Source organism: Pavona decussata, unplaced genomic scaffold (genome assembly GCF_977016875.1).
Source record: "Pavona decussata unplaced genomic scaffold, jaPavDecu1.1 SCAFFOLD_64, whole genome shotgun sequence".
NCBI classification, from domain to species: Eukaryota; Metazoa; Cnidaria; class Anthozoa; order Scleractinia; family Agariciidae; genus Pavona; species Pavona decussata.
The window spans coordinates 536262-548657 of NW_028145484.1; the positions used below are offsets into that span (position 1 = coordinate 536262).

Sequence of the window (12396 nt, forward strand, 5' to 3'; positions counted from 1 at the left end):
ATTTATATTTTTACATGTTATTTGATATTGCATACTGGAGTCTTTCCGGAAGTGGATACAGCACTAACTTTGAAACTCATTTTTACTCCTTTGTTAGCCTTTTCGTTTCATCTGTTTGTGTTATCCGGTTTTCGGGATTCCAGGAAAGTCAAAATTCCGGTTCAAGATTTCCGCGCCAGTCAGAGCTTGGCCAAGAAAAAAGAACTCTGCATGATGTTACATGGAATAAGGTGGATACGGGGAACGGGGTATTCCGGGAAACATGTCGCACAACAAATACTGTATTGCGTTGCAAATTGCGATATTTTTTTGAGTCTATCTCCCCGCGCGCAAACATTTCATGTTGCAGAAAGTAGATACGACTCATCGTTTCTACTTTTTGTATGTATGTGACTGGTGCCTGTGTCAGCGAGAGTGACCCCCATCTCGCTACACGAATCCGGGAGCACCTTTCCACTGACAAGCTTTAATTATGTTCTGTAGCCTACGATCATACCTCCCCCACCCCCCTACATCTCATCCTCTCAAAAACAAAAACAAAAGAAAAGAAAAAGAAGCGCCTGACCGCAGGTTACATGCTCTGAACCCACCACCTCTTCCCCCCCCCCCCCCCCCCACCCTCAAGAGCGCTCAGAATCAAGGATGCGTTTTTCATTCAATGGGGAAAACCCTCACTCAATAAACAGATTTTTCATGTCAATCTTTCAGTACAGTGGCTATTTAGTTTTGTTTGTCTACTATTTCCTTTTCCGTTTCTTTATTATCGTCATGCCGTAATTAGCTATATTTTTCACTTTTCTTCCCACTTTGCATAAATTGGCTTATATTACACCAACTATGTACTAACGGGTTCTGCCATCTGTACTTGTACTGAAGGTCGAAGATGAGTGAAGTTTCTGAAGTTTCATCCGGTCCGGTTCTTCGGAAGTGAAAAGGAACACTACCGGAAATGAGAGCGGAAACAATATATTGTCAGACCATCGAAATCGAGGCCACGCCTGCTTTCCACTTCAACGATCAACATGGCGGATGAAGAGGCTACAACGACTACTCAAACCACAACACGAAAGTGCAACTGCAGTTGCTGTGATTTTCTGTGGATCGTCACCACAGTGGAGGGATGGCTCAAGCTTGTTGAAGCAATCCTGACATTCCTAACGTTCGTGATAACGTCGAGTTTTCCTGGAAGCTACAAAGCGGAATTCGAATTTCTGATCTTTGTTGCCACAACCGCGTTCATCTTTGTGGTCTTGCATATCATCCTGCGGATGACGCACTTGTTTGAGAAGCTCCCTCCGGCGTTGAGACACCCAGTTATCGGTTTGGTTGGCTGTTTTCTCGCTTCGTTAGCTCTCCTGATAGGTTCTGCGGTTGTGTACGCTAGGGGAGATGAGTGGAATTATAGCACCCTGAAAGGTTCGGGCATTTGTGGTTTCCTTTCTGCATTCCTGTTCTTCGGTGAAGGGATCTACTTTGTCATACTCTATCGTCGAACAGTAAAGCGTGGTAAAGAACAAGTACCACCTGAAGATGTTGAAGCAGATGATTTTGTTCAGCCTTCTAAAGCTGAGTACTGAGTTCGAAAAATATTTTAACTTTTAAAATGGTAAGTTTTGTTCAATTGCAGAACTTCCGCAATTTTATAATCTTATTTGATAGAAGCTTAATAAGAACTTGCAAACACTATCTATGCAACATTTTTCAGTAAACTAGCTCAACCGGACGATCACATTCGACTTTCAAACGTAATGTTTTGCAGCAAAACACACTAGCTAGTTACTTGAACATATGTGACCGATGACAAGATGTGTCCACGTTGGCTTCAGATAAGAACTTGTAGGTGTTCCCTGTAAGCTCGGGGGTTACTCCCTTATATGGGCTAAATAGGTATGTGCGGTGCCAAAGGGTATGGTTTTCCAGCCGCTTTGGCCATAAATAGCCATTTTTCGCCATTTTGGTAATAAATAGGGTAACCATTTTTTTCACTCTAGTCTTGAATTCTTTCTTTTTTTTTTTTTGAAGAAGGTACTCCTTCATCATGATGTTTACGGCAACTGTGTAGGTGCCGCAATGGCTTGTCACGCGCTCTGGTCATGCGCTGGGCTCCAGGAGTTTTTGAATTGAAGTTGACCAGACACTATCAGGTCATAAATATAGCCTGCGTAGCAGTCATTTCCGTTTCCTTCAAGCCAAGCGGGGCAAGCGCGCGAGGGCATTGGGCAAAAAGGAGCAAAAAAAGTAGGAGCGGGGGGGGGCGGGAGGGGCAGGGAAGGAAAGGAAATGCCTGCCGCTGAGCCCAGACATTTTACCGAACGCCCCCAAATGGCTTTGCTCCCTTGGGGCCTACACTGTTACGTCAAATGTGACATGAGAACCAATCATTTTTAACTTCTGGTAAATCTCAGCACCGGAAAACAGAATCGCGGCGGGCAACTTGTTTACTTCAAGTTGCAGTATTTTAGAAGATTTTCTCGAACTTTTCGTCGCTCGAACAAAGCGTAGATAAAATTACCCAAGACTAACTTTACTAATGTTTAAAATATCAACTCATTTGCTTACAGCTGGAATTACAGACAGAATGAGCTTGTCCCACATGGCTAAATACTTCCTCACGTTTCCAGGATAAAATTGTATTTCGGGTAGCGTGAAATACAAAGTCGTTCTAAATATCGAAAACTTCTTTTTCAGACCGTGGTTAAAACTGCAATTTTCCTGCAAAGTAGTTTATATTATACTTGAGGCCTCCTCAACCTATTTATGATTACAAAGTTTGAATAAAAATTTCTTTGTTCGTATGCTAAACATGCTTTCAGACCAGCCAATTTTGCTTCCAATATGTTGTCGTGTCTTTGAGACCGCCGACAGCCAGAACAAATTTTCTTAAATTTTTAAAAATTCCGGCGGGATTTCGAAAAACGAATGACACCATGTTTGTTGAGACGATAATACCTACCAACAAACCAAAGCGCAATGGAAACTATTTTGAGCGTGACCGAGAATTCTTGATTTTGCTTGATGTTAATCGGCATTCGCTCTTAAAGCAGTCCTTTGCTCCAGTTTCAACTAAATTAACGTATCTCCCTGCGAAAGTAGTTTAGTCGTTTCCAAAGCAAAGCAAACTCGAAATCGAAAGGACACTCGAGAGAGTTCTTTTCCACCTCGGCCACTATTTTCATCTTTGATAAACGGTTTACCGTATGTCGTTTTGGTCTATGAGTTTGATTGACAGACGATTGACCAATAGTAATACATCATTGCCTCCCGTTCGCTGACGAACGGCGTTAGGTAAAATGTCTGGGCTCAGCGGCAGGCGTTTCCTTCCCTTCCCCGCTCCTACTTTTTTGCTCCTTTTTGCCCAATGCCCTCGCGCGCTTGCCCCGCTTGGCTTGAAGGAAACGGAAACGACTGCTACGCAGGCTAGTCATAGATAGGGTATCAAATTTTTGGTCAGGTCATAAATAGGGTACGGAAAATCGCAGATTTTGGTCATAAATAGGGTAAGGGTTTTGGGAAGCGGGTCGCACACCCCTTCCAATTTTTTTGGGAGTACCCGCCCCCGGGGCCTGTAAGTTAACGGTCTTCCCTCGGCTGTTGGCTATTGACACGTAAGTAAAGTTTATCTTATCTTGTCTTATAAATGCTATAAAATTCGAATATAATCTATTCATGGCAAAGCTGGTCAGTGCAAATCAAACAAACCTGAAGATGTTTTAAAGGCAGGTAATAAATTTACCTTAGGGAGCTTAAACACAGATGTTCGCGAGTCATGGACGGCAACTGGAAGTCAAATGTTTCCTTTTTTGGTGCATTTTTGCTCCTCGCGTAATGGACGGGAAAAGCTCTTGTTGGACGTCTGTGGCTTGACGTTACAAACCTGATGGCATCATTATTATTATTATTATTATTATTATTATTATTATTATTATTATTTTTATTGATTTTGGTACTTATATTAAATTACTTTGAAACAAAAGAAAACAAATACACATCAAAAGTAGTAGCATGTTTACAAATTTAGAACACTTGCTAATGTTGCATTATAATGGTTATAATGCAATATTAGCAAGTGTTATAAAATTATTTGTAAACATGCTACTACTTTTGATGTGTATTTGTTTTCTTTTGTTTCAAAGTAATTTAATATAAGTACCAAAATCAATAAAAATAATAATAATGATTAAAACTTTATTAGATTAAAACTAATAATATTATTAGTATAATATTATTAGACTATATCATCTTATTAGACATGAATAAAATTACAAAGATAACATACTGGGCCCAGTTGCTTGAAGCATGGTTAGCGCTAACCCGGGTTAAACACCATGACAACCTATAGGTTTTAATACCTCTTACCCAATAGTTAGCGCTAACCATGCTTAGAGCAACTCAGCCCTGATTTACAAAGGATAACACACCGATTAAGTATTTGTGGCATTATTATTAATTATCTGCTGGATGTTTTACAAAAAAGGACAAGCTTTTTTCAAAATATGCTGAATTCTTAATGTGGTTTCAATAATTCCTGAAAAAAAGTTTTTCATGATAGCTGGTAACATTTACCTGTATAGATGGTAAAAATAACCGGTTACTGGCTCCTAACAAGAACCTGGCCTGCTCCTTGTTGACAAGTGCAACCAGAATTGATTATTTCCAATTTTATTTCCTTCAGGATGAGATGGTTTTCACCTGGGGAAGAAGAGGCTGGTGCCATGTTATTTTGCTGAGGCAAAAAAAGAGGAATGTAGTAAGATGAATAAAAGACTTTGGAGATCAAGTAGCAGTTTGGACCAAAGAAAAGGAGAAGTTACATAATATGTTTACGTAGTATTATAGGAACCTTTAGGTTCAGTATAAGTACCAGAGTAAGTATGGAGTTTCACACTGGCCATCTCCCTAGAACTCTTACTCCTTCCTGTTGCTTACCAACAGATAAAGGAAACTGTAGAAAGAAGATTGGTAAGCACACAAACTACAGTCAACTCCCTTTATTACGGACACCCTCGGGACCCCAAGTCCATGTCCTTAACAGCGAGAGTCCGTAATAGCCGGAATTTATTGTTATTAATATAGTTGCATGTGCCAATTTGGTTGTGAAAGTCAGGGACCAGTCCTTTATGATACTTACCATTTTTCTGTTATTGGTAACCAATCTTAAATCCAACTTTGTTTAATTTCTGGGTTTAACTTTTTGTGCAGTAGTATAACGTGTGTAAAGATACTTGAAAAAAAAAACAGCACAATTGAATGATATTAACTGTTATAATCAATCAATCAGTAAACTGTTTGTTGTTTTTCAGTGAAAATTATGGTTAACACTTTTTAAAAAGTGCCAATGGCCTAAAGTGATGATACAGGGGCACCCAACAGTTCATTTTGCTTGCAGTCTGTTCGTATAAGGCCTTAATATAATATTATCACCTCAGAAAATTCGGATTTTGATAGTTGTGTGGAAAATCTAAAGTTTTCTTCTGCAAAATGTCAGCTTAAAATGTTAACAGAGGTTTTTCTCCAGGTACTCCGGTTTTCCACTCTCCTCAAAAACCAACACTTCTAAATTCTAATGCGATTTAGAAAGTGTCCCCAATTAGTGCTCTGCGCTTAAGACAAAATTAATAAAATAAAGTGATTTTTGGGGTGCCTTCCTTGATTGGCCAGTTTGGTCCCAACTGAGGATAAAGGTTTTGATCCACCTGTTTTACTTGTCTATACTAGCTACGGTGTAGAGCTGTTCTACTGTGCGTGTGGAAGGGGAGCCAGGGGGCTTATGTTGGGAAATGTTTACGATATTATGCTGTAAGCTGGTTGGCTCTGTTACTTGCTTGACTTGCACAGTTTTAACTTCATAATAACTTTGTAAGACTTTTCATGTCAGTAAATTAAATATTAAATAACAAAGGTCAACACCAAGACAAGTAGATTGTTTGCACACATTTTCATCACATGTCACATGTGATAGTTGATGAGGGTCATGGTGGAAACAGCTGACTTGTAAGGGAGTTTGTCCTGAGCTGTTTCAAGCCTTATTCGATTTGCTTGAGAAATTACCCTGTTATCCAGTGGTGGGGAGGGGAGGGATACTCATGCATAGTAGTGACAGGGAGGTGCTTATGAGACCAAATTGTTGGACCTCCCCACCCCCCCCCCCCAAAAAAAAAATAAATAAATAACTGTAATGCTAACACTCGACAAAAAAAAAACCCTCAAATGGCCCAGAATGTAACACTAGGTCTTTCTTCTCTGCTTAAAAAAATCCTAATGAAAGTCCCTGGCAAAATATTTCACCCACAAATATATACCAGGGTCCAGTTGCTGGAAGCACGGTTAGCGCTAACCCGGGTTAAATACCATAACAACCTATAGGTTTTAATACCTCTTAACCAATGCATATGGTTAGCGCTAACCATGCTTCGAGCAACTCAGCCCAGCTGGTCTTATTATCAAAACACAGCTTTTGCTCAATCGTAGCATGTTCTTATCAGATGTATCCTTTTGCTACTAACACTTTCTGCACATCTCAATATACGATGCCTACTAAAAACAAAGATATTTTTTGTGCGCAGAAAAAGCAACTTTAAGGGTTGTTGAAAGCCAAAACGAAAAATAGGGGTTGCCACGCATTTTCAGAGATATTTAAGTTTCAATTCAAGTTGGAGAAAAATATATACTATTATTTATTTTAAAGCTTTTTCCAATATTATTGTTGCTTAATTATGACTGAAAACTGCTTGGTTACTTCCAGTTATCTATTTGGATTCCAGTAGTCCGTATTAAGGTCTTTTTTTTCCCCATAGTCATAAACTAAGAAAAAAAATGTACTTCTGTCACTATCCTTAATTAAACTGAACCTCTCTTGTTGAAGGAAATCCAAGCCTTTTGGCAGAGATGCCTAACTCCTGGAGATATAAAAATATGAAAAATCTGGAGATCTTTTCTTGTTTGTCACCCCTCTCCTGCCTCCCATCCCCCACGAGACCCCAACATCATCGAACCACTTCTCTCCCCCAACCGCCCGCTTTTATCCGGGAGAGTTTAGCTAGACTGGCGACCCGTGCTGAAGACTGGGATTTTGCAACCTTCTAGCCAAAGCCTGCAAAGGGTTCCCAACTGGGGTATAGGGCGAAGAAGCGAGCCGAGCTTGGTCTGGGGTCTCACAAGAGACAAAGATCGTCCTCTTCATCAGTTGGCCCTATACCCATCTGGGACCCTGAACATTCACAGGCTAAATCCCGTCAGAGGCTCCTTCATATAAAAAGAAAGTAAATTGGAAGAAAAATGGAAATTGAGTAAAAGGGGGCGCTCCTCGTTATTTCACCCTCTCCAGGCCCTTATTTGTGTCCGCTCGAGTGCGAAAGACGGACTCTGCAAAGGAGAGGAAGGAAATACGAACACGAAGTAGCCATATCTTTAAATTTCAGAATTCCTCATAGCACGAAGGACATATTTAGTCTTCCTTCTTTCCGCACTGATATACAATGTAGCTCCACCATTCGGGATCAATGGTCCGATTTAAACAGGAAGTGTCTAGCCACTTTAAATTCATTTTTTTATGAAAACAGTTGGTGCGATGCCTCACGATCACTGGCCAATCTAAAAATGAGCAAGGCTGATTTCACAGTCAGTGGCTGACTGTCAGATTTTCTCAGTACATTTCGGAAAAATATATTTCCCTTACCGTGAAGTCAGCCTTGCTCTTTTTTAGATTTTTTGTTTATACAATTTGTTTGCTAATTAGATCCTTTACTGCAGGACAAAAAATAAATAAAAATAAATCTGACTTGATCACTTATCCGGCGGATTTATTTTGTCGCGGTGACCCTTTCAAACACAGTTACTGGTTTTTACTGAATTGATGATAAAGATGATTAGTACCGTATCCGTTACTTGTTTAGAAACATGAAAACAAAATGTGTAACTGTTTGATCGACATTTTAGTTCTTTAGAAATCATGAAATTTTACTTGACAAAACGATGTTAAAAAAGGCCCCCAGCTCGAGCACTCCGCAACCTCCGCCCTTCCTCCGAATTGCCTACCACTTACCCCTCCCCTGTGAAAAACTACCCAACAATCACGATCACATATAACGCAAGGAAACATGGCGGAGCAACGGGGCGACGGTTTTATTCAGTTTTCCTTGGACTACATCACGAAGACCTGGTTAGGGAAGCTGAAAGTCGCGGAGTTAGTTTTAACACTGCTGGCTGGAGTATGTGGCTCTGCCGTTGTGTCCTATGTCGATGCGTGTAGCTGTGCTTCAAAAATGGGTTTCTTCGGTTTTGTCGCTTGGACTGCCTTCGTCAACGCCCTAATCGACATGATTATTCATCTTGTTGGCTTGTGGGAAAGGCTTCTGTGGATTTTCCGCCATCCTGCGGTCTTTTTGGTGCTTTGTCTGTTAGCAGTCGTTGGTTTTTTGATCGGCTCCAGCCTTGCCGCTTCGTGTGCCAAAGATTGGTGTGTTACGAGAAAAGGCACGGCCGGTGCAGCAGCCTTCTTCGGTTTCGTTTGCTTGGCTTTGTTCGCTGTCGAGGCCTTCCTTCACTTCAGGATCTACAGAAGCATGCAAGATGAGGCTAGGCAACAATCTTCTGGGGAAACCAAACCTCCAGATTACATCGGGCCGCCTCCAGCTTACAGCGAGCCGAACCCAAGCGGAGGGGTAGTGTGATGATCATAAAAATGTTTTGCTGCATACAAATGTCAATTGAAGGAACACGTTCATTGTTTCTTTAGCTGAAGAAACGATGACAGTTAAGAAGGAACCACAATTTAATATTTGTCTTTGTCAAATTATAACCTAGCCGGTACGATAAGCTTAAGATGTACAACATTTGATACAGCATCACGGTTATATTATATCGTTGTACAATACTAGAAACTAAAAGCGCTAAAACATAGCCGGAGTGTTAAATTTCCTTGGCTTTCTGCTTTATTTTTTGTCACAATTGCATGGATTAAATTCATCATCACCTTTGAGAATGTGTAACATTTAAAGATAGTTAAAATATAACATTAAATTAGTTTAATTGAAAAACGTTTTCATTGCATGTAAGTCTTAAACATTTTCGCAGAGTTAAACGCACCACGATCCCGCTCGAAGAGCTGAAAGCTTATTTTGGGCTTTTACCATTACACCATGTTCCTTTTATAGATATGACACTGGAAGACACAAAGGAATACACGTGTTAATAAAACAATCTATAAAGATTGATGACTGGCACATTACAATATTGACATAGGAAATAAAATCTTATAATTGATATTAGATGGTTTCATCCAATCTGTCTTTAATATACTGGTATCAGTGAACCAGATGCTATTTCATCTACAACTCCATATTGTACTTCAACTTTTGTTGATCTCTGAAAGAATTGTGTTCTTTGTGGGGGAGTTGTAAACCGATATAAGCACTGTATTGCATGAAATTATTATATAAAATTGCGTGTTTGGCAGTGAATCAGTGTGAAAATAAGGAAACATTTTGCTCGAGTCTACAGAAATTAATGCTAATTTTCATGTAGAACAGGAAATAAACCTTGAATATATTATTTTAATCTTAACTACTGAAATGGGCTAAAATGTTAATTAACCAAACGCAAACAAGGAGTTTATGTGAATGAATGCTTGAGAAACTTATGGTCATTTTAACAATTTCTTGAGTTGAACTCTTTTATCAATTATGATTCAGTTGGTAAAAGCATCAATATTACAAAGCCAGACAGATGTTATCTTTTTCAAAGTGGTTATTGATTTATATTTATTGCTATGAATGTAACTATTTGCAGTATTATCAACTGTATCACTCAAAATAGCAGCAAAAATGCAAGATCAAAACAGTACAGTTTTGTACACGTTCGTGAGAAAAGTAGACATGCAGTCCTTACCAAGGTTACAACCAATTACACAGAGTTTGAAAATGACAGAAAACAACAAGAATGGTGCACTTTCTCAAGTTTATGAATCACATCTTTCCCTTTGAAGCCTAGTTCTCCAAGCTATAGTACAGCCTTGAAGAGGACCGTCAGATCTCAGTAGGTTACAGTCAATCCACGTCACGCGTGACCTTTATTTTTGAAATTTGAATGTAGTTTTGAACATTGCCAACGAAAATTTTAGAGTTCTTGTAGAAATTTCCCTAGTTTATTGATGGTATAAAGTTATTGACTTTTCTTTACATTACAGCATTAAGTATTTCAAGAATAACAATTGTTTCCCAAGTGGTTTTTTTTTTTTTTTTTTTTTTTCAGTTAATGTGTCTTTTTTGGAAAGATTTCCAGAGAAATGTTCAACATTCCATTCAAATGCTGGACATTACAAAGAGGAATTTGAATGTTCATTTCATTCTTGGAAATACTGGTCATGCGTGACGTGGATTGACTGTAAATATCTGCTTCGTTTTTATACTGCCATCAATTTGGAATACCAGGATTAAAAGTGACCCTCACATTGGTTCTACAAGTGTGAATTGTTTGTTTTGTATTATTACGTCTCGACAGTGTCATTCCTCAGGAGTGTATGAGGACTTTTGAAACATTACTGGTTGGAAATTTGGAAGTCAAACTGTCATATTCAAACTCTGATAATTTATTAAGGTTCAGAACTTGCAAAAATTATGTAATCCTTTCCTATTATTAAAAGCATTGCCTGAGATACCGACTTTTTCCATTCACCTCAGTGTCAGACTCTGAGTCGACCTATAAACATTTCTAATAATAATTATTATATAATTATTATATTAGTGTAGTATTAGTGTAGTATTTAGTCATGTTTTGTGTCAGATGATGATGACTCAAGATTTTTAATGAAACATTGTAATGGACAGAAAAAATAGTGTGTGGAACAAAAAACTAAAAACTCTTATTTGTTCTTGGAACATTTAGTGTATTAATGTAAATGTTGGAAATATAGAACCACATTTTTTTAGCTTATGCAACATGTTTTGGCAGGTTCGAATACCTTGCCAGTTTAAATGAGTACTGTCAGTAAAACTGCACTTATATATCTCAGAACTTGTATGTCTTATGTATCTCTCGCTCCAGGGGACGGGAAGAAGAGAGACCCTGGGAACGAGGTTGCCATGGCAGCTGACCACATTTAAAGGGGCACTGTCATGAAGAATTGACTGTACTTTGGTACAAACTGTGCAAATATTTGACTATAAGAACCTCTTCTCTAACACGGAATTGCTGTTAGGGCACCAGGAGACCATATTATTAAAAACTGGATCATTGTGTAATGCAATTCGAGGGATTTGATTGGCTGAGCGGCCATGGTAAATGAGCCATTATACCATGGCCCAGAAATGGTGGCCATTAAATTGTCTGCTGGTTCTTCTCTCAAATGAAATCAGCAAGATCTAGCAATATTTCTTGATTGTTTTTATAATAAAATAATAATTATCATTCCACTTGCGCTTGTTGGATATGAGATGATTATAGCCAACTCAGCACTACGCGCCTCGTTGGCTATCTATGATCTCATATCCAATGCGCACTCGTGGAATAATTGTTAATTATCATATAAACACCAATGAGATACCAGGTGAGCTTTCGCGCGAAAACATGATATCTTCACACATAAAAAGATCACCGTTGCTATCGCGCCTTTTGCAATGATTTGGTATTTCATTGGTGTTTATATAATAAACAACATTACATGGCCGCTTGGAGATAACATATTTCACAAGTGAGCGCAGCGAACAAGTGAAATATTTTTCAACACTCGAAGAGAAATTGCGTATCTTCGCACAGTCATGTAATATCCTCTATATAAGTTTTTTTCAGTGATTTCTCCAAAGATACACAGGAAGAGCTTGAAAAAGTTCACCAATTTTTTCAAGTTGCACCCATTTGCATCCTAACCATCTGCAGCCAAGATAATTTCTACTAGCCGGTTTCTGTGCACTAGTAGGGTTATTGTTAACAAAACTGAACCATAGTTTTAACGATCCACCAATACAAAAATATTTTCTGGCTATTCAAAGGGGCACTAAAAATAGTTGACAACTGCCCCTTTTAAAGTCCTTCCTCGTTACCAGTGCCAAACATTGGTTCTAGTACTCAGTCCCTGCTGGCTGAGATGGTTCCGAAAGGAGGGTTTGTAAGCTCGTTCCTCAATCCTTTTTCTGGCTGTTTGAAAGACAAAGAGATTAAAAGAAAAGGTAGCCCACCTCAGTTACCTTAATCAAAAAAAGAAGAAGAAACTTTCGGGCCGGTTTTACCGTGTGGAACCTTACTGGTAAAATTTACACACTCTTCGGTTTGTTTGATTTTGTTTTTTGCTTAAAGTATTTGATCAAATTTTCGTTGCGTTTCTATCACAGAAAAAATTAGTGTTGTTCAACAGCTTCCATCCGATTGATTGGTCACACCCTAGAATTTCATCCTTAAGTTCAA

At 38.9% G+C, this 12396-nt stretch overlaps 2 protein-coding genes across 2 annotated transcripts; both read left to right on the top strand.

Annotated features, from left to right (window-relative positions):
• The first annotated feature begins 832 nt into the window (after positions 1-832).
• LOC146478276 (uncharacterized) lies at positions 833-5054 on the top strand. Its single transcript, XM_085111713.1, has 2 exons — positions 833-1606; positions 4673-5054. The coding sequence occupies exon 1, from the start codon at positions 1023-1025 to the stop codon at positions 1575-1577; it is 555 nt and encodes a 184-aa protein (XP_084967839.1). The 5' UTR covers positions 833-1022; the 3' UTR covers positions 1578-1606; positions 4673-5054.
• A 2998-nt stretch (positions 5055-8052) lies between these two features.
• Positions 8053-9027, top strand: LOC146478277 (CKLF-like MARVEL transmembrane domain-containing protein 4). Its single transcript, XM_085111799.1, has one exon. The coding sequence runs from the start codon at positions 8097-8099 to the stop codon at positions 8667-8669; it is 573 nt and encodes a 190-aa protein (XP_084967925.1). The 5' UTR covers positions 8053-8096; the 3' UTR covers positions 8670-9027.
• The last annotated feature ends 3369 nt before the right edge of the window (positions 9028-12396 follow it).

Excerpts from the sequence above, each read along its gene's own strand:
- LOC146478276 (XM_085111713.1), top strand. The coding sequence starts at position 1,023 with ATGGCGGATGAAGAGGCTACAACGACTACTCAAACCACAACACGAAAG.
- LOC146478277 (XM_085111799.1), top strand. The coding sequence starts at position 8,097 with ATGGCGGAGCAACGGGGCGACGGTTTTATTCAGTTTTCCTTGGACTAC.